Source organism: Drosophila simulans, chromosome 3R, assembly GCF_016746395.2.
Source record: "Drosophila simulans strain w501 chromosome 3R, Prin_Dsim_3.1, whole genome shotgun sequence".
Classification (NCBI taxonomy): Eukaryota; Metazoa; Arthropoda; class Insecta; order Diptera; family Drosophilidae; genus Drosophila; species Drosophila simulans.
This window is the reverse complement of record NC_052523.2, coordinates 6,549,204-6,577,137: the sequence shown is the minus strand read 5'-3', so window position 1 is coordinate 6,577,137 and position 27,934 is coordinate 6,549,204. Positions and strand designations below refer to the sequence as shown.

Below are 27,934 nucleotides of genomic sequence, written 5' to 3'. Positions count from 1 at the left end.
TCTTACGCAATCAGAAGCCAATGATCCATAGCTAATTGAGTTTGGATAAACAATAGTAATCGTTTCAGTTTATTTGAATCGAAGCGTGGGAGCGCCAAACAATTATTTCCAGTTTGTAACTTTTGGAATTACGAGTGTCAATGAAATAAAGTGGGGGGCTATAATTCTATAATTTCGATTAGCTATGCCCTTCAATTCTGGAAACTATCAATGGGGAAGTGACTAAGTGATAAGTTCATTCATCCGTTGGTTATTATTTATCACTTACTGGGAACTACTTGGTAAACAAACGTGAGCAATTGCATAAGGCTTTTTCCTCGATGCCGGTTCTCTCAGTTGGCAATAAGCTTTCACAGCTGACGGACGCGAATTTTTCCCTCCAACCGGCGAGTTCTTCGAGTTTCTCGGGAATGTTTGTATTATCTCAACAAATCGACTACCTCAACGAATTCTAAGTGGTATAATTACAGCCTGTGCTTGCTGTGAAGATTTACAACTCAAATAAATCATAATATTGTACAATTAACGCTGATAATCACGAATTTGACATTGCTACTACATTCTGTGCGTGGACTCTGAAAGCTCTGAGTGTTTTGTTTATGCAAAGCTTTTTGGACTATCGCGTGGTAAGTAGCCAAAAGAGAAAGCTCTCTTATACGGAAAATAAAGAGTGTGTGTGATTCATGAAAAAGTATAAAAACGCGGGTCAAAAAAGTCAAGGGAATTCTGGTAAAATAAAGTTTGAAAGGTTTGAAATCGTTTTATTTTCTCGATCGCATAGTTATTGGGTGCCGATCTTTGTTGGGTAGTGTAAAGCACAAGCGTGGAGCTTCAGCATACATATCATAAGTAAAGCCGGTACTGAAGCTTATGATTCTGTTAACTGTCCGCGCAAGCTAACATTTCTCCAGCCCTTCAAATCTTCAAAATAAAAATGAATACGGCTTTAGACGAGCAAAATTTTAAATCAAATGATTTACTGAGTATACAATATATGAAAATATGTATTTTTTCATACTAGGAGATACTAGCACATTGTGCTGATGTAAATTACATTCCAATTAAACGCCTCTGACTGGGAAGTCGGCACATCTGTAATGTGAAAATTTGTGAAATTTAATGTTATCCCAAAATAATAGATATTACGTATTGAACAAAGTTATGATTTCTTTAAATACAAACGTAGTACAACATTGTGGACTTGTGTTTAACATAAGCCTTTTTATATTTTTAAATCGAGTGTTTGCTTGTAGAAGTAAACGGCTAATGAAAAATCTAAGTAGATAATCCTCACTTAAGTTTTTATTTTTTCGCTCAAAGTGTAACAAAAACACCTTAAAATATTTTCTAAAAGGAACAAAAAAATTTTTCGACTGTTCCCGCCCGGGTTCGAACCGGGGACCTTGTGCGTGTGAAGCACACGTGATAACCGCTACACTACGGAAACTCTTAAGAGATGGGCGCTTAAGGCCAGTCAGAGGCAAACCGATGGTAATGGAATTTTGGTTTCTATTTTTAGCCCGACGCGATTAGTTGATACAAAATCCAATTGACTGAATTCACATTTTTAGGCTGCAGTGATAGTTTCATCTTAATGTTGCAGGTAATAAAAGTTAACAAGATTTACGGAGAAAGGTATAGAGTATATTTATAAGAAGACAGGTTAAATTCTTTGGGATCGAGAGTTTGTGCCATCTTAGAATACCATTGCCCCCGAGCTTGGCAGCAACAATGAAAACCCATTTCTTCGCCTTGTCATTCCGCTCTTAATTAGCCTTTATTTGTCCCCTCTTCACGGAGCCCCACAATTGGCCGGCATTTGTGCTTGTGAATAGAAGGGCCTGGGAAAGGGGCAAGGTAAGGCAAGGCATTCATGGCATGCCTGAAACACGCTGACCAGATTACCAACCAGAGCGCCATGGGGCCAGGAGCGGAGCACTCTGTGGGTGGGGTGCTCCGATGGCCCACCTTTAAATAAATTCGAGCACGCTGATCCTTGATTAAAATTCCTATTGTCTGCTTTGGTCCTGCCAAGATTTCCTCCCCTTTCTGGCTTTCAGGACTCCGCTTTTGTGCGGCGCCGTGAACGTAATTAATATGCAGGCCAGAACGGACTCTAACTGCTCTCTGGCACTCGTTATAATTACGCATTTAAATTGGTACAAAGGTTGAGGCCAGACATAATACACTTGGCGAAATAAAGTTGTTATTATATGTATTGTACATAAAGTTATTATTATATGTGCATTTGCACAAGTTGGCTAAGTATGTTTGATTTATAAACGCAAATTAAATATGCTATTTCGTTTTTTAAGTAGTATCGCAGACATATCGCAGACATATTGAGGTTTTCAAGGGTATTTTCTCTCAGTGCCAGTAAATCCAAGAGCTTAGCCAAGAAGCGTCCACAAGGAAGCGCCTTCAACTCTTGCGTTGAATATGTATGTGCGCCAGTATGTGTGTGTGTGTGTATGTGTGTGGCTTATGAGTTGGTGTTGGTGCACGGCCCCATAAATTTGGGTCAATGGGAAAAATGTCAGAATTGAGTAATTACAACATAATTTTCAATTTTGCAGTTTACGTTGTAAATTAATTTGCGGTCGACATTGGCGAAGCAGCCTCCGATCATTCCATCCCCTTTTTGCCTCAGCTTAGGCTGATTCGTGCCGGCTTTTTGGGTGGGGCTCTTGGGGTTCCGAGCTCCGGCTTTTGAATTGGGATTGGGATTCGGCTTTGGTGTGGGTTTGGGTTTGGGGGATTGCACAACAATTAAAGCAACAATTACTGGACAAACCGGACGGCAGACGCCGGACTTGGCGTTGTTGTGCTGCGCCATAGTACATGGAAAATGTACATATACTGTTGTCTTTGCCACACGGGTCGCCGTTCGCCGGTTGGGGGTCATCTGTTTGTTGTGCATAATTAATTTGCAGTCATTCAGGCTGCCTCGCGTGCTGATACCCAGTAGCTAAAAGGCCAATCAGTAGTCCGGCATACTGAGTTGTCACGCAGGTTCACTGCTTTGGTCATTTCAAAAATCTATTATAAATTCAATTGGCAAGAAAAGCATTAGATAGCTACTGAAAGTCAATCATTAACGGCATTTCTAAATGGATTTAATTCTTTTTTAGCAGCATATTTAAAAGAAAGCTAGTTATGGCGGAATTTCAAATTATCTTACTCAATTTCTGAAAATGTCTTCTTTGGGTTTAAGATTCTGTTTCAAATTTATGGAGCCCGATTAAAAAGAGTTCATCTATTTGAATAATACATACAGATATGTCCTTATACCTAAATGAAAAGCGCGTTTAAAGGACACAGCTAGAACTTCGAGTAACAGAAGATCGCCTTTGTTTTCTTCTTATTTGGCTGTAGTGGTTATCAATGTATTTTTAAGAGTGACAAAATAGTTTCCTCGTCACCATTATCAGCAGACCCAGGGGTGTTCAGCACTCTGCACAAAACTGTTTACGATTTTACAGCTGAATGGATTTTAATTGAAAGACACGCTAGTGTCAATGGCACTCGACGAGGGGAGCAAAAGGGGATTTTGGGGTTGGGACTTTTGGGATGTGTGTGTAGGGTTTTCCCAGCGAAAGGCAGTTGCCAGCAGCTGTGACAAGATTTCGGAACATGTGGGTGGCGCTTGGCTTATGCAGAGTCGAGTCGCCCGTTGCAATAAAAAATTGACCCGAAAATGTGTAACAAATGTTGTGACATATTTTCGCAACGTTTGCTCAGGCCCTCGCAAAACAAAAAACAAAAAAAAAAAAACATAAAACGATTGCGAACCCGCTGCCAATGATCCTGAAAAGCGCAAGCTGAAAGAGTCTTTGAAAGGATGCTCAGAATGGGTTTTTCCCCAGTTTCGGGTGAAAATCGGTTTCGGGCAACATTTGTTTTGGCCCACATATAACACAAAGTGTGTGCAAAAATGAATATGAAAGAGGGGGTCGTCCTGGAACTCTGTAACTGTAAATGTAACTGCAGCATGGCATGAACTTAATCTGCTGCCGATTGTTTTTCTTGCTTTTCCAACGGAGTAGGCGGTGGGTGGTGTTCAGTGGGCGGTGGGCTGTGGGCGGTTTTGTTGCTCAATTTGTACTGAGGGACTATGGAGCGGGCTACTTGGGGCGACGAAGACCCAAATACGGCGCGTTTTCAATATTGCGGCAACAATTTTCATGGATTTTACGCTTTCTTTGTTTTTGCTCTGTTTTTGGCTTGTTTGTATTTGGCAACTCGGTAATAATGAAACCAGCGATTGGGAACAGCTCCGGTGGGTGGCGGGATGTGGGTGGTGCCTGGTGGGCGGTGGGTGTGTTCATTTAATTGAAAACAAGGCGTGGCAGCGTCGGCAGCACTTAAAGCGAAATTGAGAACAGATGGAATGGCAAGCGAAAAACTTACAATAATTGCCCACAACAGTTTGAAATTGAACGAAGCCACTCAAATGGACTGAAGTCCCGGCAGTTTCGGTTAACTGGGATGATTACCATCGACGGCAGATAAAGTTTCCGCGGCCACTTAATGGGTTATTTATGGAGTTTCCCTTCCACCGGCTGAGTGCTGAAACTAATTAAATTATACAATCAAAATTTTCTTCATATTTTATGGAGAAAACATTTGCACTTTGCAGGGGAAAATGAAGGAAGTAAAAAGTTCTCGACTTTTGCAGGGTTTGGCTATAAAAGAAATAGTCCAACCTGTTTGGGATTCCAACCGCTTTCTTAGTTGTACACTAATTAGTTGCCTTTTTCAAAAGGATAACTCTGAACTTTTATTAAGGATAGCACAGCTCTTTCGTAATATTTTAAGTCTATAAGTTAGACCATGGCTTCCGTCCTTCTCCTTTACTATTTTACATTTTTATGGCTTGTCATTAGGGAATATGTATCATTTTTTAACGATTTATTTGGTTTGGGGATCCATTTGGATTTTCTTTACTTTTCTGCAGCATCCTTTGATACGAGTATTCTTTCTGCAAGGCTCAATTCCTCATCCCTAATAGTATACAGCAATATAACGTGATACACAATTTTATTGCCGTTCGTAAACCGATTGGCACAACAATGAAAGAGGGAAATATCTCAAATTTTCAAAGACAAATATGCACCACAAATCACATTTCCATAATATATGTCCTGTCTATCCTGGCTGCGGACATGTGCGCTGTATTATTTATATCAATTTGAATGGTATACAAATTTGTGTGGCAAACAGCTCGTGACTATAAACAGAGAGTGTAACCTGATACGTTGTTTGTTGCACTCACTCGCCGATTTCTTTTGTGCAACACATATTTTCCTCCATTATGTGTGGTGTTGGCTGCTTGTGTGTTTGGACGCCATGGCGACCTTTTCTTTAGAGATTCGCACACCCAGCTATCTTTGTGTGTGGCCAAACACACACACACACATGCATAGGGAGGAAGGACACATGACCGTGGGAAGTGGACAAGACAAACAGACGCCGCCCCTTCCATGTGAGTGGGTGGCTGGGCTGTTGGGTGGGCAAACAGTCCACAGATCCACTGCAGCCTAGGGCTACGTATGAACGCATTTCCCATCAAGTACCACCCGCCACACCACCCACCTGCTCCGAATCCTCCTGCCCAGTTGCATTATGCTGAATCCGTCGGACTACAATCTCTTTTTCGCCTCGCCACTGAGGGCAGTGCAAAAACCAATAAGTCAAATGACCGAAAAGGCTTAACAGACCATGAAAAAAGGAAAAAGGTAAGCCAACGGAGGTTTGGGTGGAAAGGCCAACAACAATAATCGGAAAATCAGGAAAATATCACAAAAAGCGTTGGCAGGAAATCGATGGGCAAAGAAAAAATGAATAGAGAACGAGCGAATTAAGACGATAAATAAACAATAATGTTCCTTGGACACGCTGCACGGAGTGGGTGTGGTATTTTAAAAGAGTTTCTCAACAATCTCTAAGGAATTCCTAAAGATTTTTGTTATCCAATGAAGATTTTGTTAAAATACTTTAAGAAGTGATTTAATAAAATATGAATATACAATGCGCTGCTAAAAAGCCATATTAAATTGCAATAGCGAGATCCTTTTCAAAAATAGTAAGCGAAATGCACAAAACGCTTACCTTTGTGCCTTAAATTATAGTTCTTCCCCTTGGCAGCTCCTTTATTACGAGCTGCAATTTCCACAGCATTCCAGTAGAATTTTTATTAGCTACCATATTTTATGGAATTCTTTGAACAGAATAGAAAACCATTACAGCACTCACTTGATTCCTGAATTACCTTTGACTATTGCAGATTGCATTGAAAAGCTCTTAGACTCTTAAACCAAAAACAAATCTCATTGTTGACTGTTTGCTGCCGTGATTGCCGCATAAGAGCCCAGATCTACGAGCCAGGGACTCCGACTTGTGGTGGGTGATTGGGGATTGGAAACTGGATTCTGGGGACCAACTGTGGGTCCAAGGAAACCGGGTAGTCGGTGGCAGCCGGCGATGTCCCATTTGTGCCAAGTGTGTGACAATAAAATGTTTACTGATAGCAATACCGGCAGAGCAAAAAGAAGCCCGGCTAGGAACAAACCGGTAAAGCAATTGAATGTGGCACAAAGTGCTCTAGTGGGTGGTGGCGGATTGGCCAGGGATTGGAATTTCGTGCTGGGATTGGGGCTGGGTTTGGGATTGGTGCCATCTATTAGGAAAGGTTGCTAGGCAAAAAAGGTGAGCCGTCGACTATTATAAATAATAAATGCTGACTGGTCAGCAAAAGCCCAGCGACTAGCAGTTGAACTGTCCTTTTTCCCTTCTGCCACTGCCACTGGCTAAGAAGGGCACAAAAAAAAGAAGTCCTTAGGAAAGACAAAAACAATTTGCCGGCTCCTCACACTCTCTCCATCTTCGAGTTTCGGCCTGCTCCGATGCTTTTTTCCAGCTCACGCGCCCTCGGCCCATAAATCTCGGCCAAGAGTGAAATAAAGCTAAGCGTAGCTCCTGACGTCCGTGTCCTGGCACCTGGCAAATTGATTTGTTGGTTTATTTGGTATGCCGGAGGAAAGGCGATGGTGCCCAAAGGAGCCACGTAAATTCAGGCGCCGCCTGTTTGTGTCATAAAATACGAGGACATAAGATGAACTGAGCCTGTAGTGAAGTGTCCCGGTCCAAGGGCTCGAAAATGACATTACGATGAAGTTAAGCAGCCGTAGGCGCACATAAAGTAATTTTCAATTGGGAAATTGTGCCGCTCCTTGGTGTCCTTGATCGATTAAATCCAACGTCCGGCCGACCGCTTAATGCCTTTAATTTAAATCAATCAATCAATCAACCAGCTGCTTCCACTTGAACGAAGATTCTCCGCCAGCCTCCCCGGCCCCCGCTCTCTTATTATTATTTTAGTTTTTCCCCCAATTTTCCCCAAACGACTTAGTTTGATGGGCGGCTGGCCTAGGATATTTTTGGGGGTTCTGATTTAAAGCAGCTTAACCGTTTGCCTCGATGACCATTCTCCCTCAGCCTTTTGTCTTGCTAAGCTACTTAATTTATCTGGCCCAAATCGCTGAGAAAGGTCCGCCGGAGTCCGGACCTATCTGCCTATAGCTATCTAGTTTTTCCACCCTGCGTTTGGGTTAAGACAATTTAAAGTGGCCCGAAATTGAAATCAAATCAAATCAATGGCGCTCATCCCGCTCTGCGGGCAAAATTCTCGGCATCCTGGCCAGTGACCTGAATTGAATGCCCATTTGAATGCGTGTGCACAACAGGGTGTACTTATCTCTTTGGATGTGCGTTCTACAAAGCGGTTTCGGCCTCGGTTTATATAATGCCTAGAAAGGACTATCCCTAGCGCTTCACTATTACATCCTGCAGAGTTTTAAAGAGCAGACATATTATGTAGAACTTAGGTATGTCATTAGGGTTCATAATATAGTTTAAATTTATCCTTAATTTGCATATTCGTAGTTCACCAGGAAACATGTTTTAAACAACATCCACTTTAAATGTCTCCTTTGGCTCATGTGCATAGTTCATGACTTTTTCTAGAAAGGCATATTGCCACGGCAAGTTTATTTCTGGTTGCCATATTGGAAGTGAAATTACTCGAAATCTCAGTCACTTTGCGGTGACCTTTTCAGATTTCTGGAATGGCCTTGAATAAATTGCGAGTTGAATGCATGACCTGCATTTGCCATAGAAACAGGGGACGCCTCCAACCAATCCTTTTGCAATTTGCCTAACAATCTTTCAATATTTCATGACGCAATCAGTAACGTAAGCTAACAACACGTGCCCAGGCAAACTTTATAGATACAGTAGAGCTTGGCTAGATATTACCAACAAAAAAAAAATATAAAATTTGGTTTTTATTGAAAGATTTTAAAGATCAAATGGAAGTAATATGATACGAACTGCTTTGTTTTGTTTTTTGACTTTGACCACAAATGAGTGTTTCGAAATAGGTCAACTGGAAAAACCTTTTAAAGGAGTGCAAAGGCAATTAACTAAAAAAAAGTATATTAGAAACTTTTAACTATTAAAGTTCTACAGTTTTAAAGGCTATGTGGGAACTTAACCCGTCGATGGCTACCATTTTGCTTGCATTTAGCTGCAGTTCGTTTCGCTTGCATATTTGGCCAATAAATTGCGCTTCCCGGGACAAACTGGCGAAACTGGAAGGATGAAAGGCAGTAGCTGCGGCTGCAACTGCCAGATACTATCTTCAATCGCTTCGGGGACTGCCTCTGCATTGCTATCGGAACGTCAAAGTTCAATGTGCAATTTAAATGCAACACCCTGCAATTGGCTTTGCCTTTTGTCCGCTGCAGGTGGAGAAACACTAAGGCCCAGAGTGCCTCCTCCCAAAATAGAAGGAACTGCAAACAATTTGTATTTAAATTCGACGCTGCAGCATCAGCAGCGGCAGCAATGCGGATTGGGAGATTCTAGAGGACGGAGCCTGCGGCTGTTTTTAATTGGCAAATAAAAATGCGGAGACGAGAAAAGAGAAATTTTGCATATGAATGCAGAATGCCAGCGATTCAAAATTGAAATTTATGTGAAAAAATCAGCGAAAAAAGCGAAGTTTGCCATAGAAAGGAAAATAAACTAGGGCCTGGGCAAACACACAGCCCAGCCAGCACAAGGACCAACACACACACACTCTTACATAGACACACACACACTTACACGTACGCATACACACGTATGCATGGCAAGCAGGAAGCATCGATTATTCAAAACATCCGCAATTGGGAGCGCTTATCAACACAGGCGTCATCTATCTCAGCGTACGCCATCTATGCGCAGTTTGTCAAAAATATTTTTTCCACCGCTTTTTAGAGCCGGAATTTATTAAGCCACGGACAGGTCGTAAAAGTGTGAGCCAGGCACATTGGCCAAAAAGTTATTGGCTTTTGAAAAAATATTTGATTTTTAATAGGTTCTAGAATTTGGGGATTACTGGAAAAATTTCCAAATTGATTTGTAGACGATCTTGTTAAGCGATCAGTATTATATTAAATGGATTGTTTTCAATATATATTTCATTTAAAATTTTGCAAGTAGAAGTAGTAATTGAAAGTTAAGAGATGATTTATGAGCTGTTAGTTATATAAATTAAAGTTCTGCCATATTGGAGAAACTAATTTTCTGTAAACTACTCATAAATTGGCTAGTTATATATGGGTTGTAAAGGAATCCAGTGAAACACTGCGTTTTTAAAATTCTGGAGCGAGAATTCCGATCAATCGACTGCAATCAGTCGAAAGCAGTTCAATTAATTTGTATGTAGGGCACCCTCCAATTCAGCTTCCGTTGCGTTCGACCCTTTTTATCCCTCGCTCGTTTGATGAGTTTTAGTGTCTATTGTCGCCACACCCACACACAAGCACGACTGTCCTGGCAGATACAGTCATTCTCCCTTACTCAGACACACACATGCACACACACTGGGACATTCACACATTGATAGGTATCCTGCGCCTCCTTCGGCTCATTCATATGCATGACGATGTGTCCATTTTTGTGGCTTGTCATTAATGCATAAAAAATGCTAATGGGCCGGCGTTTATGTCAACGCTTTTGCCGAAAAAGGTGCAAACTGTTGTCCTGCCGGTAGTTGTTATCCTTGCTGTTGGCGCTGGCATTGTTGTTGTCGTTGCTGGAGTTGTTGGCCAAATGTTTGTCGTAATGCCTTTTAAATGAAGTTGTGCGCCATTTGCCATTTGAAGTTTGCTGCGACTGTTTTGTCCGTGTTTTTGGCCGTTTGCAATGATGGCCACCAAATTGAGTTGGCTAAGCGGTGAGTGGTTTCTCCTTTCTTTTTTTTTTGTGCTATCCCAAAATGGAACCCCTATGCCATCTGGCTCCTCCATCGTTTTATTTCGGGGATAAGCTGCAATGTCAGATTAGGATGAGGATGTGGATGTGGTGTTCATGGCCTTTGAGCAGAGCTGGTGTAATGCCAAAAGGGTTCTTATGGGTAATTGTGTGTGGATGGCTTCCATATTAACCCGGCCGAGGTGGCCGAGAGTGCGGCAAAGTGTTTATCACTGGATATTGGATGGTCGATGGGCCAAGGAGGGTCACTTTCCCCTGGGGAAGCCGTAGTCGAGTGCGATTTCAATGAAGATTAAAATAAAATCGGGCAAAGGTTGCGTGCATTTGCAGTTAGCTGTTGAAAACCTAATGAAACTCTGTGAACTTCAATTGCCATTTGACATTCGTGTGGTGACCTTTGGCTCTCAAAAGTTATAAAAGGCCCAATGCAGACTTTTTGTCTAAATAGTTTCAGTAACACTTTCAATTTAACGATTTCAATTACAAATTGTTACCAATACGTTTAGATTTATACAATTTGAACTAAAAATAGAGGTTTGCCGCTAGTATCTTTTAAATTATTCAGGATCTGGGAAATACTTTACCATTTAAATTCTATCTTTATTAGCTGGATCTTAACTTGACTTAAGTTGCAAAGCACCAGCAAAGGGCATATCTAAAAATGTATCTGCGAGGCTCCTATCCTTTTAGCAATACCATTTCCTTCAAATCCATTAGTTGGCCAGGAGCAGAGTGCTCCATTTGGCACTATTGCACCACTGTGCCCTCCTCGCCTTCGAGAATCAACGATCCGAGGCGGCCCATTAACGCTCCTCCATATCTTCTCCATCTGGGCATGCAGATGTGCCTGTGTGCGTGCCTGTTTGTCTTGGTGTTGGCAGTGGCAGTGGTAGTGGTAGTGGCATTGGTGTGCGTATTGGTATGGATATTGGTGGGAGGGGGCATGGCATAGTGGTCCTGGTGTTTGCAAAGCCACGTATTCGCGTTTTAATGTTATCTGGGCGTCGACATCAGCGGCGCGTAACGCCAACATTTTTCAGCCCAGCCAATGCGCCAAAAACAGTTTGCAGGCCAAAAAGCAAAAGCAGCAGGCATTCGAGGCCAAAACAAACTGGGACTCGGAGGAGCTGAGTGGAGTGGTGCGGAGTGGAGTTCAGTTCATTGCGTTATTGCAGTGCCGGGGGTCAAAGTGGGCGGCCAGGTTGACGGGCGGGGGGGTTTTGTGGATCGGAGGCCGCACCAGGGACCGCAGTCAAAATGGCAATTTATCATTTTGTATTTAAGCGCGGTTCAGGTGAGAGAGAGAGAGAAGGTGCTGCTAGAGTTGCTGGGAACGGAAAACCGAACGAAAAACCAAACCAAACTGAACCGAACCAACTGAAATGAAATGAAAGACGGCATGTGGGCCACGTATTTTTAGATACTAACAAGTGATAAAAGCCAACCACGTGCCACCCATGGCACACACACACCCATACATGGACGGGTGGATGGATTGATGGAAGGCTGTGATGACTGACTGACGAACTGAGGAACTGACTGACACCTACTGCAGGCAAAGGCTGACTCGGCATTCCTTAACTGCGTATCCATCAATGTCGTAGCCTGTCGTCCTTCTGATCCTGCCGCCGCTACCATCCACATCGCTGCTCCTGCTGCTTCTGCTTTTCCGGCTGCTCCTTTCCAAATTGCTGCTGCTGACGTGCCTGCATTAAACCTATACGAGAAGAACCAGGCGCCAGCAGACAGCACAAAAAATTGAAAGCCTTTTATAGGCAGCACACATAGAAGGCCCAGCCCTATGTGCACTTGGAAAAAAATCTATAAAAATCCAAAGATATTGCATAAAGCCATTTTCTTGAAAATCAAAAGCAGTAAAATGAATTAATTGTTGAAAACATGCTTTTCCTTCCACGTTTTAAGACAATTTTGTTAAAAGACTTGAGTAGACTTATGGTCTAACAAACTAGTTCAGATTAAGTTTATAACAAAAGACATGTATTTTAAAGATATGCCCTTTGATTGCGTTTTTTGCCTTATAGAAAAGCATGCAGGTTGAAGTTCGGTATAGGCAATTCGCTTTAATACCAATTTACCGCTGCCTGATTTACCCCGTATCCCCATTCCCATTCCCCATTTTCCATCATCTGGGCCTACCCAATTCACCCAATTCACCCCATCCAGAGCCAGCCGAGCAGAAGCTGCTAAATTTTTTGGCAATTCAATTGACGAGCCCCAAAGGCGTTTGCTCTTAAATGCTCCACTTGGCCCTGGGTTCCGTGCTTCCTGGCTTCCTGTGTCTGTCTGCCGCGTCTGCTCATCGGTTCCTGCTGCTTGAGCTGTGGCCCGGGATGCGAGATGCGTGGTTTATTAGCTGATCCCATCGCCGTGACAAGCTACTTTTGACACGCCCACTGCCGAAACAACAAATACAGGAAGTCTTAGGCGGTAATTTACTTTTCAGCGCTTCGCAGGCAAATTATGCAAGACTTTCGCCCACTCCGCCACTTTCCCGAGCGCCTTTACTCTGCTCCGCCGGATGGAGCATCCGCATTCGCATCCGCATCCGCTCTTCCCCTGCCAGCTGACTTATGGCGGCAGCTTAAAGTTTCCCCACTTTTTTCGTGTTCGCGGAGAGCATTAGAAGTTTTCAAGTGCCTCGCGGATACATTGGCGTTGCAGGGCGGCGGAAGTTGCTATGAAAATTGATAAAACAAGTTGATGCTAAGTCGCACCGTTGTGATTAGCACTTAAGTTAGATTTGATATAACTGGTTATTCTTACTTTATGAATCCAAATGAAAAATATATCTTCAGTTTTCATACATTTTAACAATCTGTTAAGGCTTACTCTCTTATTTTATATAGAATACAAAATGATTTATTAACTGTATTTGCTCAAGTGCATTTGTGGAACACCACCACCCCCCTATTCAAGGTGTTTTTAAAAGCGCCCCAAAAAAACGTTTCCACCACAAGCTCAAACTGCTTAACCTTCAGAGCTCTGAAGTATCACGCAGTTGCCGGCAATTCATGGCCATCAAAATCTATTGGGGGCAAACTTGAAATCTGTTCCGTGGCGCAACTGAAGTTTTAACCCCCGAAAAGCGCCACCTGGAAAATGCCACCCCCTTTGTCACCTTTGGCAGTGGAACTCATAATCGGGACACGTGCTGGCTTCGTTATTTCTCTCTTATTCCTGGCTGCTTGGCTGGCTTTCATTTGCGGAACTTTCGTTCGTCCTTCCCCGTCTTTTCAAATTGTCAAAGTTTTTTCTTCAGCTTTTTTGGCCGTCTTGGCTTGGTTTGGTTTGTTTCGGTTTGGTTGGTTGGGTGGGGGGCTAACTACTTTGCCGCTTTTATGGATGCTCTTTATTTAGTCAATGACTTTGACGTCGACAACTTTAATCGAAAGCAATCTGCTGGAGAGTCCATGAGGTGAGGTGTGCGCACGCGTTTCGCTTAATGCCGCGTAAATTGTTTCGCAGCCAAAGTTTGCACATTTCGCGTTATCCGCCATTTACATATTAACCCGAAACCCAGAAGCCAGAAACCCGAGACCCAAGGCTCAAAAGCCCACAAAACCCAGGGATACCCGGGCTCCCAGGAGGGCTGCCGTCCAAAAATAGTTTTCAATTAGTGTGTTTCGGGGCGCCTCTGACTGAGCAGCGGCTTCGGTTTGTATTTCAACCCGGAGGGTGGCGGTTAAGGTTGGGAGTTGTACTTAAGTTTATTTGGACAAACTTTCTGCCGAGCTCAGCGAAATTATGCGCATTTTTATCGCTTGCTGGCATTTTGTTCATGTTTATGTTTGTTTATCTCCGGCCAAAAGTTATTGGCCAAATGAAACCGCAAACTTGTTATTGTATCTGGCTATCCATCTTTGCTTGGCAATTTAAAGCGATATTCGGCGATCACTGACAGCTTGCCTTAGACTTTTGCCCCCCACCACATAAATCATGGGCATATTTTTTATTTTATTGCTGCCTTTTGTACCTTGTGCAGCCAACATATTGTGCATAAATCTTTAATATTAAGTAAACACACATACATTGCCGTCCAAATTTAAATTTATCGCCTGCTGCGCATTAGTTGTACTAGAAAAGGAAGGATGGCCAAATGGCAGAAGCTGGAGCAGGACACAATGTTGGGAGCTTAGCTTTGGGAGCTCTGGATGAAATAGGACTAAAAGTTAAATGGAAATCTATGGCTTTGTGGCTTACCGGGCGAATGGAAAAGGAATGCGGCAAAGGGGTTTAGGCTTTGGGAAAATGGAAATGTTATAAGCTGCAGCAGGTAAATGTATGCAGCCAAAGGAGATTTTTTTTTTTTTTTTGTAAAACGAAACTCAAATAGAAGAAATCCGAGAAGCGAGGCTTAAAAACTAATATCTCAAAAAGGCAAGTGTAACAAAAGCGGAAGAAAGGGAGTGGAAGCTTTTGCAAATGCCGAGTTACCTTGTTAACTTAGATGAAAAGTTGACACTCGAGCGTGGAAAATCAGTCAGAAATGCCAAAGCAGCCAACGCAATTGGCCTTGTTAGCAGATGGCAACTCAAGAGCGCCGTGCGCAACTGTACCTCGGTCCTTTGGCCCCCGTAAACTTTCCTTTCTTCGGATCCTTCAACTTCTTTCACTTATTTGACGCTTTTCAAAACCTCTCACATATCCACAACAATCAACTCCGATTCCTGACGTTCTGAGGGCCCGCATTTCGAGGCTAAATGTCGAAAACTTTCATATTCGCCTCCCGGTGTCCCGCCATTAACTTTGCCCCAAAAATCCGGTGAGAAGTTATGGTGAACAGCAGGAAATCACTGCACATACAGGGAAAGAAATAATGGCAATTCGATAGGACTGCATAGTTAAATATTGCATAAATGTAAGAATCAAGAATGAAAAATGCTAAATGAAATTGAAATTTATAGACGTTAAATTTAATACATATTGATTTATATTTTAAACGTAACAATTACTAAATAGAACACTTATTTGATAGCAAAATGACTTTGTAAACTATTGGCAAAAAGTTTTATTTATTTATTTAAAAGCTCCATTTCAGATAAATATTTTTTTGCACATTACCTTGAATTTGTGTCAGAACATGTTAACGCGTAAATGAATTACCACCTGGATTATTTTCGATGTCTAGGTGGGTAAATCGATATTAATTTGTATCAATTTGCAGCCTTTAAATTTGCAGCACATATTACGTTACCGTTGAGTGCAAATATAAATTAAATTACTTAAACAATGCCCGTCTCCCATTAAATGTTGTAGACACAATATGGGGAGCACAGATAAATCTGCTTCAGTGTACAATGCGCACTTCCTTGATTAGGAAAAACGCCAGGTAATCGTCTGCGGGCGCCGCCACAAAAGCTTGGATGGATATGGATGGTTGGTTGAGTGGGCGGTATGGCAGGTGGGAAAGTGGGTGTGGGAGTGCCGCAGCCCGTACACGGTGAAAATCAAATAAATAAAATAAACCACAAGATGACGTCGTCGCCATGACAATGCCCCGGCTGGCTGGCCTGGCCTGGCCAAAAAGCTGTGGAATCGTGGGGCGGGCGGACGGTCGTTTCTGTTGTTTATTCGATAAAACTATGGGAAGGCAAGCGGCGCTTGGCCATCGAAACGAGCAGAAGGAAGTCAGCCAGCGAGTCAGCCAGTTTTTCAGTAACTGGCAAGCGTTCGAGCTGAGCGGGCTAAGCCGGGCCCAGAGTGACAAGAACAACAACGTGAGCGCAGAGAGTTCTGTGAGTGGGTGGTGGGTGGTTGCTGGGTGGCTGGGTGGCACTTGCACCCACTCTGTTGAAGAAAAATAGCTTTTCCACCCAACAGTGTTTACGTGTGTGGCCCTGTGTGTGCGGTTGTTATTATTGATGGCTTCACTTTAACTTGCAGCTGGCTGCGGGAGCTTCATTAAGTGAGAGTTCGCTGCTGGATTCGTTGGCTTTGTTTGGACGTTGGCAACATCGTCGCCGTTATGGATTCACCTACACCGCCAATTGTCATCGAAGATTCAAACGGATCAGCAATGGACGCCTGTTTCACGGCATTCGACAAGGACAGGTGAGTTGCTAGAAGCGACGAGTGCCGCGAAATCCAAGGCATTTCCGACTAATTGAATTACACGCACACGTCAGTAATCAACTATTTATAAATTAATCCTGTAATTATATAATCTCGAATTGGAACGCAGATCATTTTGTAGTTTTTTATTTTAAACATTTTCCCTTCAAAATTATATAATTGCCTTTATAATTGTGTATGGCTTTTCTGAACACACTGGCACCACAAGCCGCAAAGTAGATTATATGGCAAAACAAATAAACAAATAATAAAACTCCGCTGAAATATACATATAGTCGACGCATATTCACGGTCGTTTGAAATAAATAAACAACCATTAAAATGTTTTAGTTCCCGTCCGGCAAATGGAAAATTAATTTATTTTATAACAGACTGTCCAACGTAAAATGGCGTGCATTATTTCTAATTGACATTTTGAGTCTTTTTATATGGGAAATTTTTAGAGTGAATCAATAAATGCAAATGGCTGAAATAAAATGTGTCTGGTTAAAAAACGCTCTGTCAGGCACTTCGATTTTTATTTCGACTTTGGAAAACCCAATTTACAAGTTCGTATGATAGAGCGAATTGGCTTACGTCGAGTTTTTGATAAATGGACAACCTTTAAGTTAATTAATAACTTAACAGAAAATAATAAAACAAATATATCGTACGATTCTTTTTGGAAAAACTGTCTACTTTATATAGCCAGGATGTTTACAAATAATATAAAATAATACCAAAATTTGTTGGTTAATTGATGACTAAAAACTGAAGGTAGTAAACTTTATAAGCACATTTTAGTCAAACCCATTTGGTAATTTATTCCTTATATTTCCGTTGCCTCTGAACTCTTAACGATTTGTCACTTATCATCTTACATGGGTTTTTCCGCATTTCTATCCTATTTTTTTCCAGTGATGACCGCCTGAGTCTTGCCGAATTTTCGATAATCTGTCGAGCTCTGTTCCGCAACGACAAGGGACTCATCTACGATGTGCCCCCCGAGCGCCTTGAGCAGATATTCGCCGTCTTCGATACGAATGGCGATGGCTTCATCGACCGGGAGGAGTTTAAATTCTGTTGGAACCAGTGGATAAAAACGGTGAGCCAGAGTCGAGAGTATTTGCCACGTCCTTGTTGCCTTTTTTTCTCGCACTATTTATGAATTCTTGTTTTGCGGTTAACGTTTTGCGTTATTCAGTGATTCATATCCGGGGACTCGTAAAATCATAAAAAATGTGATAATAAAATATTTGTCAACATGTATCGCGACACCAGCAAGAGACACACCCAAACCCACACACATGAAGCTAAAATTTGCAATCAAAGTGGCCGACTACTCGGATTGTGTGTGTAATTCAATCCTGATCAGTCGCCGTCCCAAGGAGTTCCGACGGGGAGGAAATTTGGGGGGATTTGGGGAGGATTGGGCAGCGGTAAAATGTCGCTTACAGCGAATGTCACACGTCATGGGTCTCCCAGGGATGCTTTCATCATCATTTCCATTCCGCATTTCGTATTTCGCGTACCATCTCCATCTCCATTCCCATTTCCATCCGCATCCGCATCCCCATTTCCATTCCATCATCATCATCATCATTGTGCTGGCCTGTCACAAAGAAGAAGCAGCAGGCGGCGGCATATGCAAATGTGATAATCCGATGCCGGGACTGCCTCACACAGATACACACACACACATGCACACAGAGAGACGAACACACACACTGGCACAGTGGCCAGACACCGCACGTAAAGAGATAAAAACGCGTGACAAATAAAATGCCACAGAAAACTGGGAACTGGATGTTGGGAATTATGGACCAAGTTGCATTCAAGTCCTCTCCGTCTTCCGCCCCAGCATATTAAAATAGAAATGGGCAGAAAAAATTTCAAATAATTTTATTGTTGTAGTCTATGACTTTTGCACATCTCCATCCGCATCACAACTTTGTTTGCCACAGTCGCTGCCATAAAATTGCGTACGTGATGGTACCAATTTGCAAAGACTTCTTTATTTATTGCACCAGCCGGCTTTAAGCTACTTGAAACTCGGCGGATTTTGATTTTCCTACTTTTCCTCGAGTGGAAATCAAAGTTCGGCGAGAAATTTTCTCTAAAAAGTTTGGCCTATTGATAAAACAATCTGAATAAAATTTTATGTGAAAGTAAATGGGAGAAAACGAGTTGTTTGCTTGTTTGGGCCAAAATCTCTACTAGATTCTTCGTTTGATGGTGTTTCCTGTTTCATTTCTACATTTACGTGTACTTTTAGATTGTAGAGTAAGTTTATCCAGAATTTATATTTTACATATTTTAGTACACTGAGCTTCATTGACTTTTTTCCTTAAATTGTTTTTGGCATTTAAAGTGGATTTATAGAGTATGATGCACGTAGAGAAAAGGTAATCATACCTGTAACTGCCTGAAACTTCTTTAATACTCAAATATTTCCACAATGTATAAAGTTTTCCACCCTTTTCTCGGCAGTCTTCCCGACAGAAAAACTTTTAATGATGAGCTTCCACCTGATATACAAAATACATTTAAGCTGCTTTAAGTTTTTAATTTTACTATGTTGTTACGTAGGACTTAAGAACACTTGCTAAAGACCTTCTGCATTTTGTTAATGGTTAAAAGGTGTTCAGGGCAGAGATTTTCGTTTTATTTCGATTTAATCATGTATCATTCTACCATTTATATAAGGTATATTTCGTAGCTTTATGTTATGTGATGGTAAACCAGCAGTGTATTTTCTTTTTTTTGTCCACCTACCACACGGAGGCATCAACTTTGATGACCTCCTCTTAACAATCCACCCACAGACGCATCCACATTACGTATACGCAGTGGTGGCGGCAGCCGATGTGTTGCCGTTGCCTGTTGAGTCCTGCCCTCCATTGTCACGCGACAAATTATTTGGGAGCGAGGAAAAGAATAATCATTTTATTTTTGATATGCCATTTAGCCCCGCCCACAGGGACCGCCCCTTCCGCTGGCGCACACCAAATTGTGTAATATTGTATAAAAAATTTATTAACGTATAAAAAGCAGAGCGAATGAAATCTTCCGGCAGCTGATATTGTAATAACGGCAACACTTAAAAAAATGACAGCCCCTAACGAAACCCTACTTACGCATTCGCAGTTTTTGCACGAAGAATAAAATAAAGTCGAGTTGGAAGGGGGCTTTAGCCGAAAAAAAAAACGACAGAAAAATGCCGCCCCATAAAATTGACTTTTGTTTGTATTTCCGCATGAATTGCATGAATGGTAATTTTGCAGTTTAATGTTTGTGTGATGGGCGGGGGGCATGGCCAGAAATCAGAAAGAGAAGCGCAGAGCCTAAAAAATGGAAAAACAACAGGCAAGCCCAAAAATTTGCATAATAAACAAATCAACTGATGGACGAACGAGCGGAAGGCGGAGGGTTTCGGTTTAGCTTAGAATTATGAGGATGAAACTTTGGCACACACACACACAGACGCAAATTAAATAAACGCATAAATAGAACATTAACGCCATAAATCATTTGCATCGGTCGCTAAATATTTTGCGGCTCCTGCGGCTGTCTGTTTATAAATACACTCGTACATTTATATATATGTGTGTATATATATCGGTGTGGACGGGATTGCACATTGAAATCGATTGAACTTGCGGAAACGGAAATGGAAATGAAAGCAAATTTATGGAAATAATACGACCGTGGCTCCATCGAATGATTGCGCGTGTCCAGAATTCATTTGAATGTGAAAGGTAGTCGCCGTCGACTGTCTGTCCATTATTTACCCCAATTTTGATTTACAAGCATAATTCAATATGAGGCGCGTTTTCGTTTTGATGTTTTTATTGTGTTTGCATTTGCCCGCCCGAAAGTGCGTAATTTATGTGCCTAAATGTGCAGAAAATGTTTTTTAACCAACTGCACAGAGTTCGGTTTTCCGTGTTCCAATGTGGAAAGTGCCTCGAGCGTGAAAAGCTGCGGCTTTCACGTTTCTGGGAGCCGTGTTTTTGACGAGGGACAAAAACCTTGAGGTGAAGTTTCAGTTTTTGGGGTTCTTTGGGGTCCCTTTGCTTAAAATACTAATTGACAAAGGTGAAAGGACATATACAACGCAGCGTTTTCCTGATAAACTCGCTGGCCTGGCACTTTATTTAATGCGAATCTATTCCTTTTGTTTGGGCGGCCTCCCTTTGACATTTTCGGCCCTTTCAATTGACTGCGAGAGGCATTCTTTTCAGGTACAAATACATGCCGTTTTTTCATTTCGGGCTCCTTTGTTCGTAAATATTTCATTTCTTTAAACTGCTCTTATTTCTCGTATAATAAATTTATGGCCACCTCACCTGCTCGTTTGCTCCTTTGTGGAAACGCACACATACGCAGTAGGGCGTGGGCGTTGGGCGGTGGGTTGTGGGCGTGGTAGTCATATATCATACAAGGCATCATCATATAGTTCATTGAACCTCCTGGCCATAAAGCAACTCAAAAATCTTCAACAGCTTTAAGTGTCTTACAATGTCTACCGTTAATCTTGGCCCCCACTTACAAACACACTTACATCACACACAAACACACTTACATCACACACAAACACACAGGCAGCGACACAAAAGCAGACAGTGTCGTTTATAATGTCTTCATTTATGGCACAAAATGTGGGACATTTTTTTGTGCTCAGTTACGCACCAACACCGAAAAAGACACGGCGAGAGCTCTATGTCTTGGCGGGCAGAAGAATTACAGTGAGTGCCAAAAGTCGCCTCACAACTTCTCTGCTCACCGAGCGGAAAATAATATCGTGCTATAAATTTTGCTCAGTTTTTCCTGCGCTTGCCCCGCTCGATTCCAAGCCCAATTTTTCCGAGCTTAATTTTTGCTGGTCGCTGGCTTGCTGGATTTTCCCCTGGCGGTCGAGCCCTGCCGATTCCACTGCTTCCACCGCCGACTGATGAAAGTTTAACGACCAAAGTTGACACGCTGCGGCGATTATTTAGAAAGTTAATGACTTATAACATACCCCCGAAAAAGTCACCGGAAATGAACAGCAGCGGAGGAGGAAATCAGAGAGAGAGGGAGGCCAGGATGACCAGAAGGAGCCAGATTCACTGATTTAGTGACCAGTCGGAGAGTTGGTTTTAGTTGATTGGACTTTATTGAAAAATGAGTCGCCATTTCTTAAGCTCTTGAACAGAATCAGCGAAAAAATACGATAAATTACAGGTTAACTACGGCCGGCCAATCCGGCCGTCGTGGCGCGAATGTAAATTTGGAGAAAAAAGGACGAGAATCTGCAATTTGATTTCCTGTCAGTTGGGTGACCAGTGATTGCGGGGAAATTTTTCAGGTTCTTAGCGCAGTTAAAATATTATGGCAATAAATCAACTAATGATTTTTCAAATGCGCTAAATGATTAAACTTATTGTAGGTAAAGGAACATTAAATTTATTATCTGGAATCACCCAACCTATTTCGTTAAAAAGTGTTGTTGCGGGCTATTGTTAAAGAATGAACCATTTCTGCAGTATTTCTATTTCATTTTGGCATCAAACTGATAAGCCTTAAGTCTGAAAAAAGGTGCACCACCCATTTCCACTAGATACCTTTGCAGAAGCCTTACCAAACTTTAGCCTTAATCGAAATCGGCTCAGCAAAACAATTTCCCACCATCCATAAGTTCTGTCGGAACTCAAGCCACCTTTACCCGAATAGCAGCGTAAGTTCTGGGCGCTTATTTATAGTTAGTTTTCACTTCTTTTGGCGGCTGCAGCTCCCACCTTCCTACTCCTCAGCCCGGCTGTCTGGCAGCCGCATAAATTGTATAATGTAATTTTCCAGCAACTGTCAGCCCCAGCCCGGTTCAGCCCACAAGTCCACAAAACTGTCAGGACGATGAGGACTGTCTGCCTATGCGAAATATATTTGTATATATATATCTCTTCCCATATATATGTATATCTCGTACGTATGTATGTACGTTTGGGAGTCTCCGGCGACTGGCAGCCACCAACTTATGCAACAATTTCGGAGCGGAAATTGCTTTAGCACCTGCCTCCGCTGCCCCTCCCCCGAAAGGTGTACATTTTGGGGATATGTGTTATACCAAATATATGTACCTACATATATATATATATATATATGGATGGCAAGTCTGCCATGTGGGTGTGTCTGGTCTGGCTTCGGCACGTTCGCCTTTTTGGCACATACTTCAATAGCAAGTTGAATTCCATTCCATTCGATTCGATTCGTGGCTCTCGTCTCGTCGTCACTCGTTTAGCTTGGCAACTTTTTTGGCTCAAAACCCATAGACACACGAACACTTTGACAGTTTGTCTGCCTGAATGAATTGAAGTTGGCCTGGGCGCCCGATTTGGGATTGGGATTGGGACTGGGTTTGGTGGTTCCCGGTAACCCCAAAAAACGTCGACGCTCTGGGTTTTACGGATTTTGAAATTTATTTCCCACCGAAATTGAGTCGAACCGAAAGAAGAAAGTTTTCCCCGAGCAAGAGTGTGTGTGGATCTGACAAAGTTATTCCTATAACTTGTTCTCTTTGTTCGGGTTAAAGTGTAATTTGAATTTAAGATTTGCTGTGGTTACGGAAAGGTGCCAAGAATTTCCATCCTCCCCGAAAAACCAACCTGTGGTTGAGCCCCACCATCTAGCCTTCAATAATTAATTTAACTGTAGCATGTTTGTGGAGGGGGAAGTGCGGCGGCCTCATTCATCAGAGATTCATAGTTTTAACTTTAAATTAAGATGCCGATTTCCGGGGGGCTGTGCCATAACAAAGGCCCAGAGGTCACTTGTTTATATTGGCCAGCAGTTGAGGATGGGGAGCGTGTTAATTTGCCAAGTTTTGCAGCAGCCGGACGATGATGGGCGATGATGACGGAGCTGGATCTTGGGTAGCATCTGTGCCCGATGGCCCGTAATTGGAAGCCTGCCCCTGATTTCTTGAGGTGAGCGAAGAGCAACTTGATGTGCAAATTGCGGCAGACAGCGGGGTTGCCATCTCCGTCTCCACCTTCATCCCGTTTATACAGAGCCTTTTGTGGCTTTGGCCGTGTTTGCCCCCAGTTATTAACTTGGCTCAGCTCCCTGGCTTGTCTAATGTGTCTGGCTTAATTGTTTGGAGTTGAGTTTTGAGTGAGAAGGGGTTAGTTTTGATTTGTAGTTGAATTAAACAAGAACCCCGAGTAGCCTCCGGACAGCTTGAGTTTGTAACGTAAGGTATCGCGTACAACGTGTCGTATGAGCAACCAATCTTGCCGAGAACATTTTCTCAGCAGGAGTTATTGTCATATTAGCAGCAGATCCTGTCGCTGCTCGTAGCCCGGGCATTTAATCTTCCCAGGCATTCCCTGAACCCAAATTACCCAACACTTCCTTTCACTTAGACACTCGGTTTCCATCCGACACACACGAACTTGGCTAAATTGATACATTAACTACCTTGATCCGGCTATTATCTGGCTGCAGTAGCCCCCCTGCCCACTGCTCCTCAGCTGGAAACTATTCTCAAAATGTTGAGAATGTTCGCCATGTAAATGTAAATCACTTCCTCTCGACTGTGGGCTCCATTCTACCGCCTGGCGCCTCCTATCTGCTATCTCCTTTCTCCGCTCTTGGCATCCAAAGTGGTTGCATCCCAGTGGCAAGTGCGACTGCCAACATGGTGATAAATCATCAACTGCTTAAGCGCTGTCTCCCCGCTGCCCAGAACTCCTTGGTTCACCTGCTTGTGGATCCTTGCAGCTGCAGCTCACGTTCCAGCGCTTTAAGGCATTTAGCTGGATGACATATTTTAAATGCCCTGCCAGCCCAAACAACACAAATCAAAAGGAGCTGGCGGAGCTGGAGCAGCAGCAGGAGCAGCAGGACGACAACAAGCCGGAGCCGGAGCAGAAGCAAAAGCAGGAGCAGGAGCTGCAACTGCGTCTGTGTTTGCGCATAGATCATAATCATTCATAATCAGCGTGCACATAAATAACAAATTAAAAGCGCTTCACTAATTTTAAATATGCTCGAACATAATCAGCTTACAGTGAGCCACGAGGATGCGACAGAGGACGAGGATGAGCGGCAGCGGCAGCGGCAGCAGGAGCATCAGCAGCAGAATTCAGTTGGGAAAGGGGATGGGGATGAAATGGGGATGTGGGGTTGAGGCTGTTGATGATGCTTTCGACACTGTTGATGATGCCGCTGCTCCTGCTGCCAGTCAAGATAGCAATGACAACCTAACGAGCTGCTCCCTGTGCGTCTGTGTTTGCCAAAGTCTGCGCGTGAGTTTGTACGAGAAATTTAGATGCTCTACAAAAAAATAGAAATTTAATGGATGAAAAACAACGATTGGCCCCAAAAAATCTAAACAAAAAAACTTTAAATTGGGTTAAATTGAAGTAAAACATCACAATATTCAATGTTATTTTCCTTGAAGCAACAAGTACTTGCATTGAATAAGGAAAAATTTATAAGACAATGAAACGACCTATATATCAAATTAAAGCTAATATCATATTGCAAACATTTTATTTACAATTTGTTTGTAGGTAAAAACAAATCCAACCATTGTTAATAATTATCCCTTAATATGATTCTTTATATATGAATACAAAATATCAAAAAAGATTGACCTGGCTTACCTACTTTTTATAGAAAGCGTATCCACAATTCCCTGTACCTAATGATTTTCTAGATTTCTATTTTTTTTATTCCCTTATTTTTTGACTGGCTTTTACTTCATTTAAAACGCATTTATAACGCCGGTCGGCGAAAAAAGAAACTCATCAGTCGACGGAGAGCACACACACGCACACACAAAGGGTCCGATACACACGCACACGCTAATGCAGAGCTCATATATGTATACAAATTTTCTTTTTAGCTTTTCATGTTTGTGCTCCGGGTACTCTGGGTCCGCCCAGAAACGGCCCCGCCCCCTTGCCTCGCCTCGCCTCTCCTCTCCTTTCACCTTGCACCCCGTACCGCCTTTGTGGCGCCTGCTTCACTTACTTTGCCCATACAATTTTTCTTACAATTTTCTTTCATTTTTCCGTTGTCCCTGCTCCTGTTTTCCTTTTTTTCGTGGCTGCTCATGTTTCCCGCTGTAACATTTTCGTGATACTCACCATCTCTCGCTTTTTTTTCTCCTCTTCTCTGGCAGATTGTGCGACCGGTGAACGCGTTCCTCATTGTTGATGTACAAAATGATTTTATAAGTGGTTCCTTGGATATAAGTAATTGCAGTGCACAGCAGCAAGGACACGAGGTGAGCTCCGGAGTCACAAATGGATGCGGGTGGGCGGGGTTTTCGGGTGGTTAATGTGGCAGCTACCTGGCCAGCAGCTTAGCCCCGACAGGTGCGGTAAGCGGCGACGACGGAAGGACATAAAAAAGTAAAACGTAACAAGAAATGAAAATGAAGGGCCTGGCCCGGCCCGACCCGGCCCGGACCGGGTTCGAGCCAAAGTCATTGCCGCTCCAGATGATGAGGATAAGCTGGTCCTGGGGGATGGGCGCTCTGCATGTCAGACCTCAATACCAGATACTTTCCAGGGATAAGAAGCGAGATGGAGGAGAGAGACAGCGAGAGGCAGCGAGAGAGAGAAAGAGTGGGGGAGTGCAGAGGCGGAAGCGGATATGCTTTACTTAAGTCGCTTCCGCGCTGCGACACACGCCGGAAGTCGTCGAGATCTCTCGTACCCGCTCGCTCTCGCATTCAGTGCCCCGCAATGCCACTCCAACGCCCACTCCATTTCCATTTCCATCTGGCAACTGACATGGCTCTGTGGCTGGTACATGAAAATTTGTCAAAATTAATAACACGCACTTCCGTCTCGTCGCTTTATGGACTCCGCCCGGCTCTCAAGTTGACTTTGTGTGTAAAGTGCCACCGCCTCCTAACCAGCTTCTTATCCCAACCTCACCTTCACTGCAGATACTAGAGCCCATCAACAAGCTGCTGGATACAGTGGACTTTGATGCCGTATTCTACTCATTGGACTGGCATCCCAGCGATCACGTTTCATTTATTGATAATGTCAAAATGCGCCCCATGGACGAGTCCTCCTCGGTAAGACGTCGATGGTAATTGAACGGAAGTGTCGGACACTTAACAGACATCCGCTTTGTCATCTCCCCCCGCTCTTTAGTTGGACTCGGATTCCGCCAAGGTGTTTGACACGGTCATTTTCGCAGGACCGCCGCCGATGAAGCAGCGCCTGTGGCCACGTCACTGCGTCCAGGATTCGTGGGGAGCCGAGCTGCACAAGGACCTCAAGGTGGTGGACCACGGCATCAAGGTGTACAAGGGCACTAATCCCGAGGTGGACTCGTATTCGGTGTTCTGGGACAACAAGAAGCTATCGGATACCACTCTGAATGCCCAGCTGAAGATGAAGGGCGCCACGGATATCTATGTGTGCGGATTGGCCTATGACGTCTGTGTTGGCGCCACGGCCGTGGATGCTTTGTCCGCCGGTTACAGGACCATCCTCATCGACGACTGCTGCCGGGGTACGGATGTCCACGACATCGAGCACACCAAGGAGAAGGTCAACACCAGCGATGGCGTTATAGTCCACACCAATCAGGTGAGGTCCACGCTTTTTAAACCGAGAACTAACAATCATTGTTTTCTAATTCGTAATATTCATTTTTTATTCTAGGTCAAGGCAATGGCCGAGGGTCGGGATCGTCGTCCTGAACTGGGCTACAAACTGGCCATGGAGCTGAAGAGCCCCGATTCGGTTCTTTCGCAACGCAATGGCTTCAGGCCCTCATACTAAATGCGAGAGGCAACTAAATCACGCTAGGCTTATTTTCATGGATATAAAAAGACAAAAGGCTTTTGTGTAGTCGACGGTTAGAGCGTTTCGATTAGATTAGTTTAGATCACCTGTGAAGTGCCTCTGTAGTTTGGCTAGCTTTTGCTAAAACATTCTAGAATTGGTAAAATCTTTTTTAAGCCTGTTATCCATGTGGATTTTACATGACATTACAGTACTAACAACAATCGAAAACGCAAAGTGCAAAGTTCTTGCCTACGGAGATATTGAGGTAAATAAAATGTCGTTTAAGTATTACCGAGCTCTCTCTATAACCCAAGCACCATAAAATACAATTCCAAGAGCAATGAAGTACTAAGGGTTCTTAATGTTGTGCGCTGCACCTGTTTGAATTAAATTGATATTATATACAACCAACAAATATATAAGTAGAGAAAATTATTTATTTTAAAACAAAATAGAACAACTGCTTCAGTGAGAAATATTGTATGTACTTAAAAATGTTCAAATAAAACGATGGAAGTGTGAAAGTCAAATTGAAATGATAATACTTAATTGAGGGGTGAATAAAGTAAATACACAAATTGAGCAAGGATTTGTATGACGATACCAATAGTTCAAAAGCTGACTGAATATCATTTCGTAATTTATTTCTTATGGTGCGATTCACACGCTCCACTTTGTCGAATATCTGTCAAATCAGTGTCCAATCGAAGCCATGTTCAGATCCATGGAAGCCATAGAAATAA

At 42.9% G+C, this 27,934-nt stretch overlaps 1 protein-coding gene and 1 non-coding gene across 3 annotated transcripts; one reads left to right on the top strand and one right to left on the bottom strand.

The window, feature by feature from the left end:
• The first annotated feature begins 350 nt into the window (after nt 1-350).
• Nucleotides 351-27,721, top strand: LOC6727426 (nicotinamidase). Of its 2 annotated transcripts, none has more exons than XM_016175617.2 (7): nt 351-626; nt 16,225-16,392; nt 17,311-17,497; nt 25,562-25,666; nt 26,336-26,470; nt 26,550-26,990; nt 27,066-27,721. In XM_016175617.2, the coding sequence occupies exons 2-7, from the start codon at nt 16,307-16,309 to the stop codon at nt 27,183-27,185; spliced, it is 1,074 nt and encodes a 357-aa protein (XP_016033994.1). In that variant the 5' UTR covers nt 351-626; nt 16,225-16,306; the 3' UTR covers nt 27,186-27,721. The 2 variants fall into 2 exon arrangements, with proteins under 2 accessions (XP_016033994.1, XP_016033993.1); XM_016175616.3 differs by lacking the exon at nt 351-626 and adding an exon at nt 15,968-16,076.
• On the bottom strand, nt 1,375-1,447 carry Trnav-cac. Its single transcript has one exon. It is a non-coding gene; the product is annotated as a tRNA-Val (tRNA).
• Nucleotides 27,722-27,934: the final 213 nt, after the last annotated feature.

Bases quoted from the DNA above. Each gene is read 5' to 3' on its own strand.
- LOC6727426 (XM_016175617.2), top strand. From the start codon at position 16,307: ATGGATTCACCTACACCGCCAATTGTCATCGAAGATTCAAACGGATCA. The intron at 16,393-17,310 runs GTGAGTTGCTAG...ATTTTTTTCCAG, and splicing joins ACGGCATTCGACAAGGACAG to TGATGACCGCCTGAGTCTTG. The intron at 26,471-26,549 runs GTAAGACGTCGA...CCCGCTCTTTAG, and splicing joins CCATGGACGAGTCCTCCTCG to TTGGACTCGGATTCCGCCAA.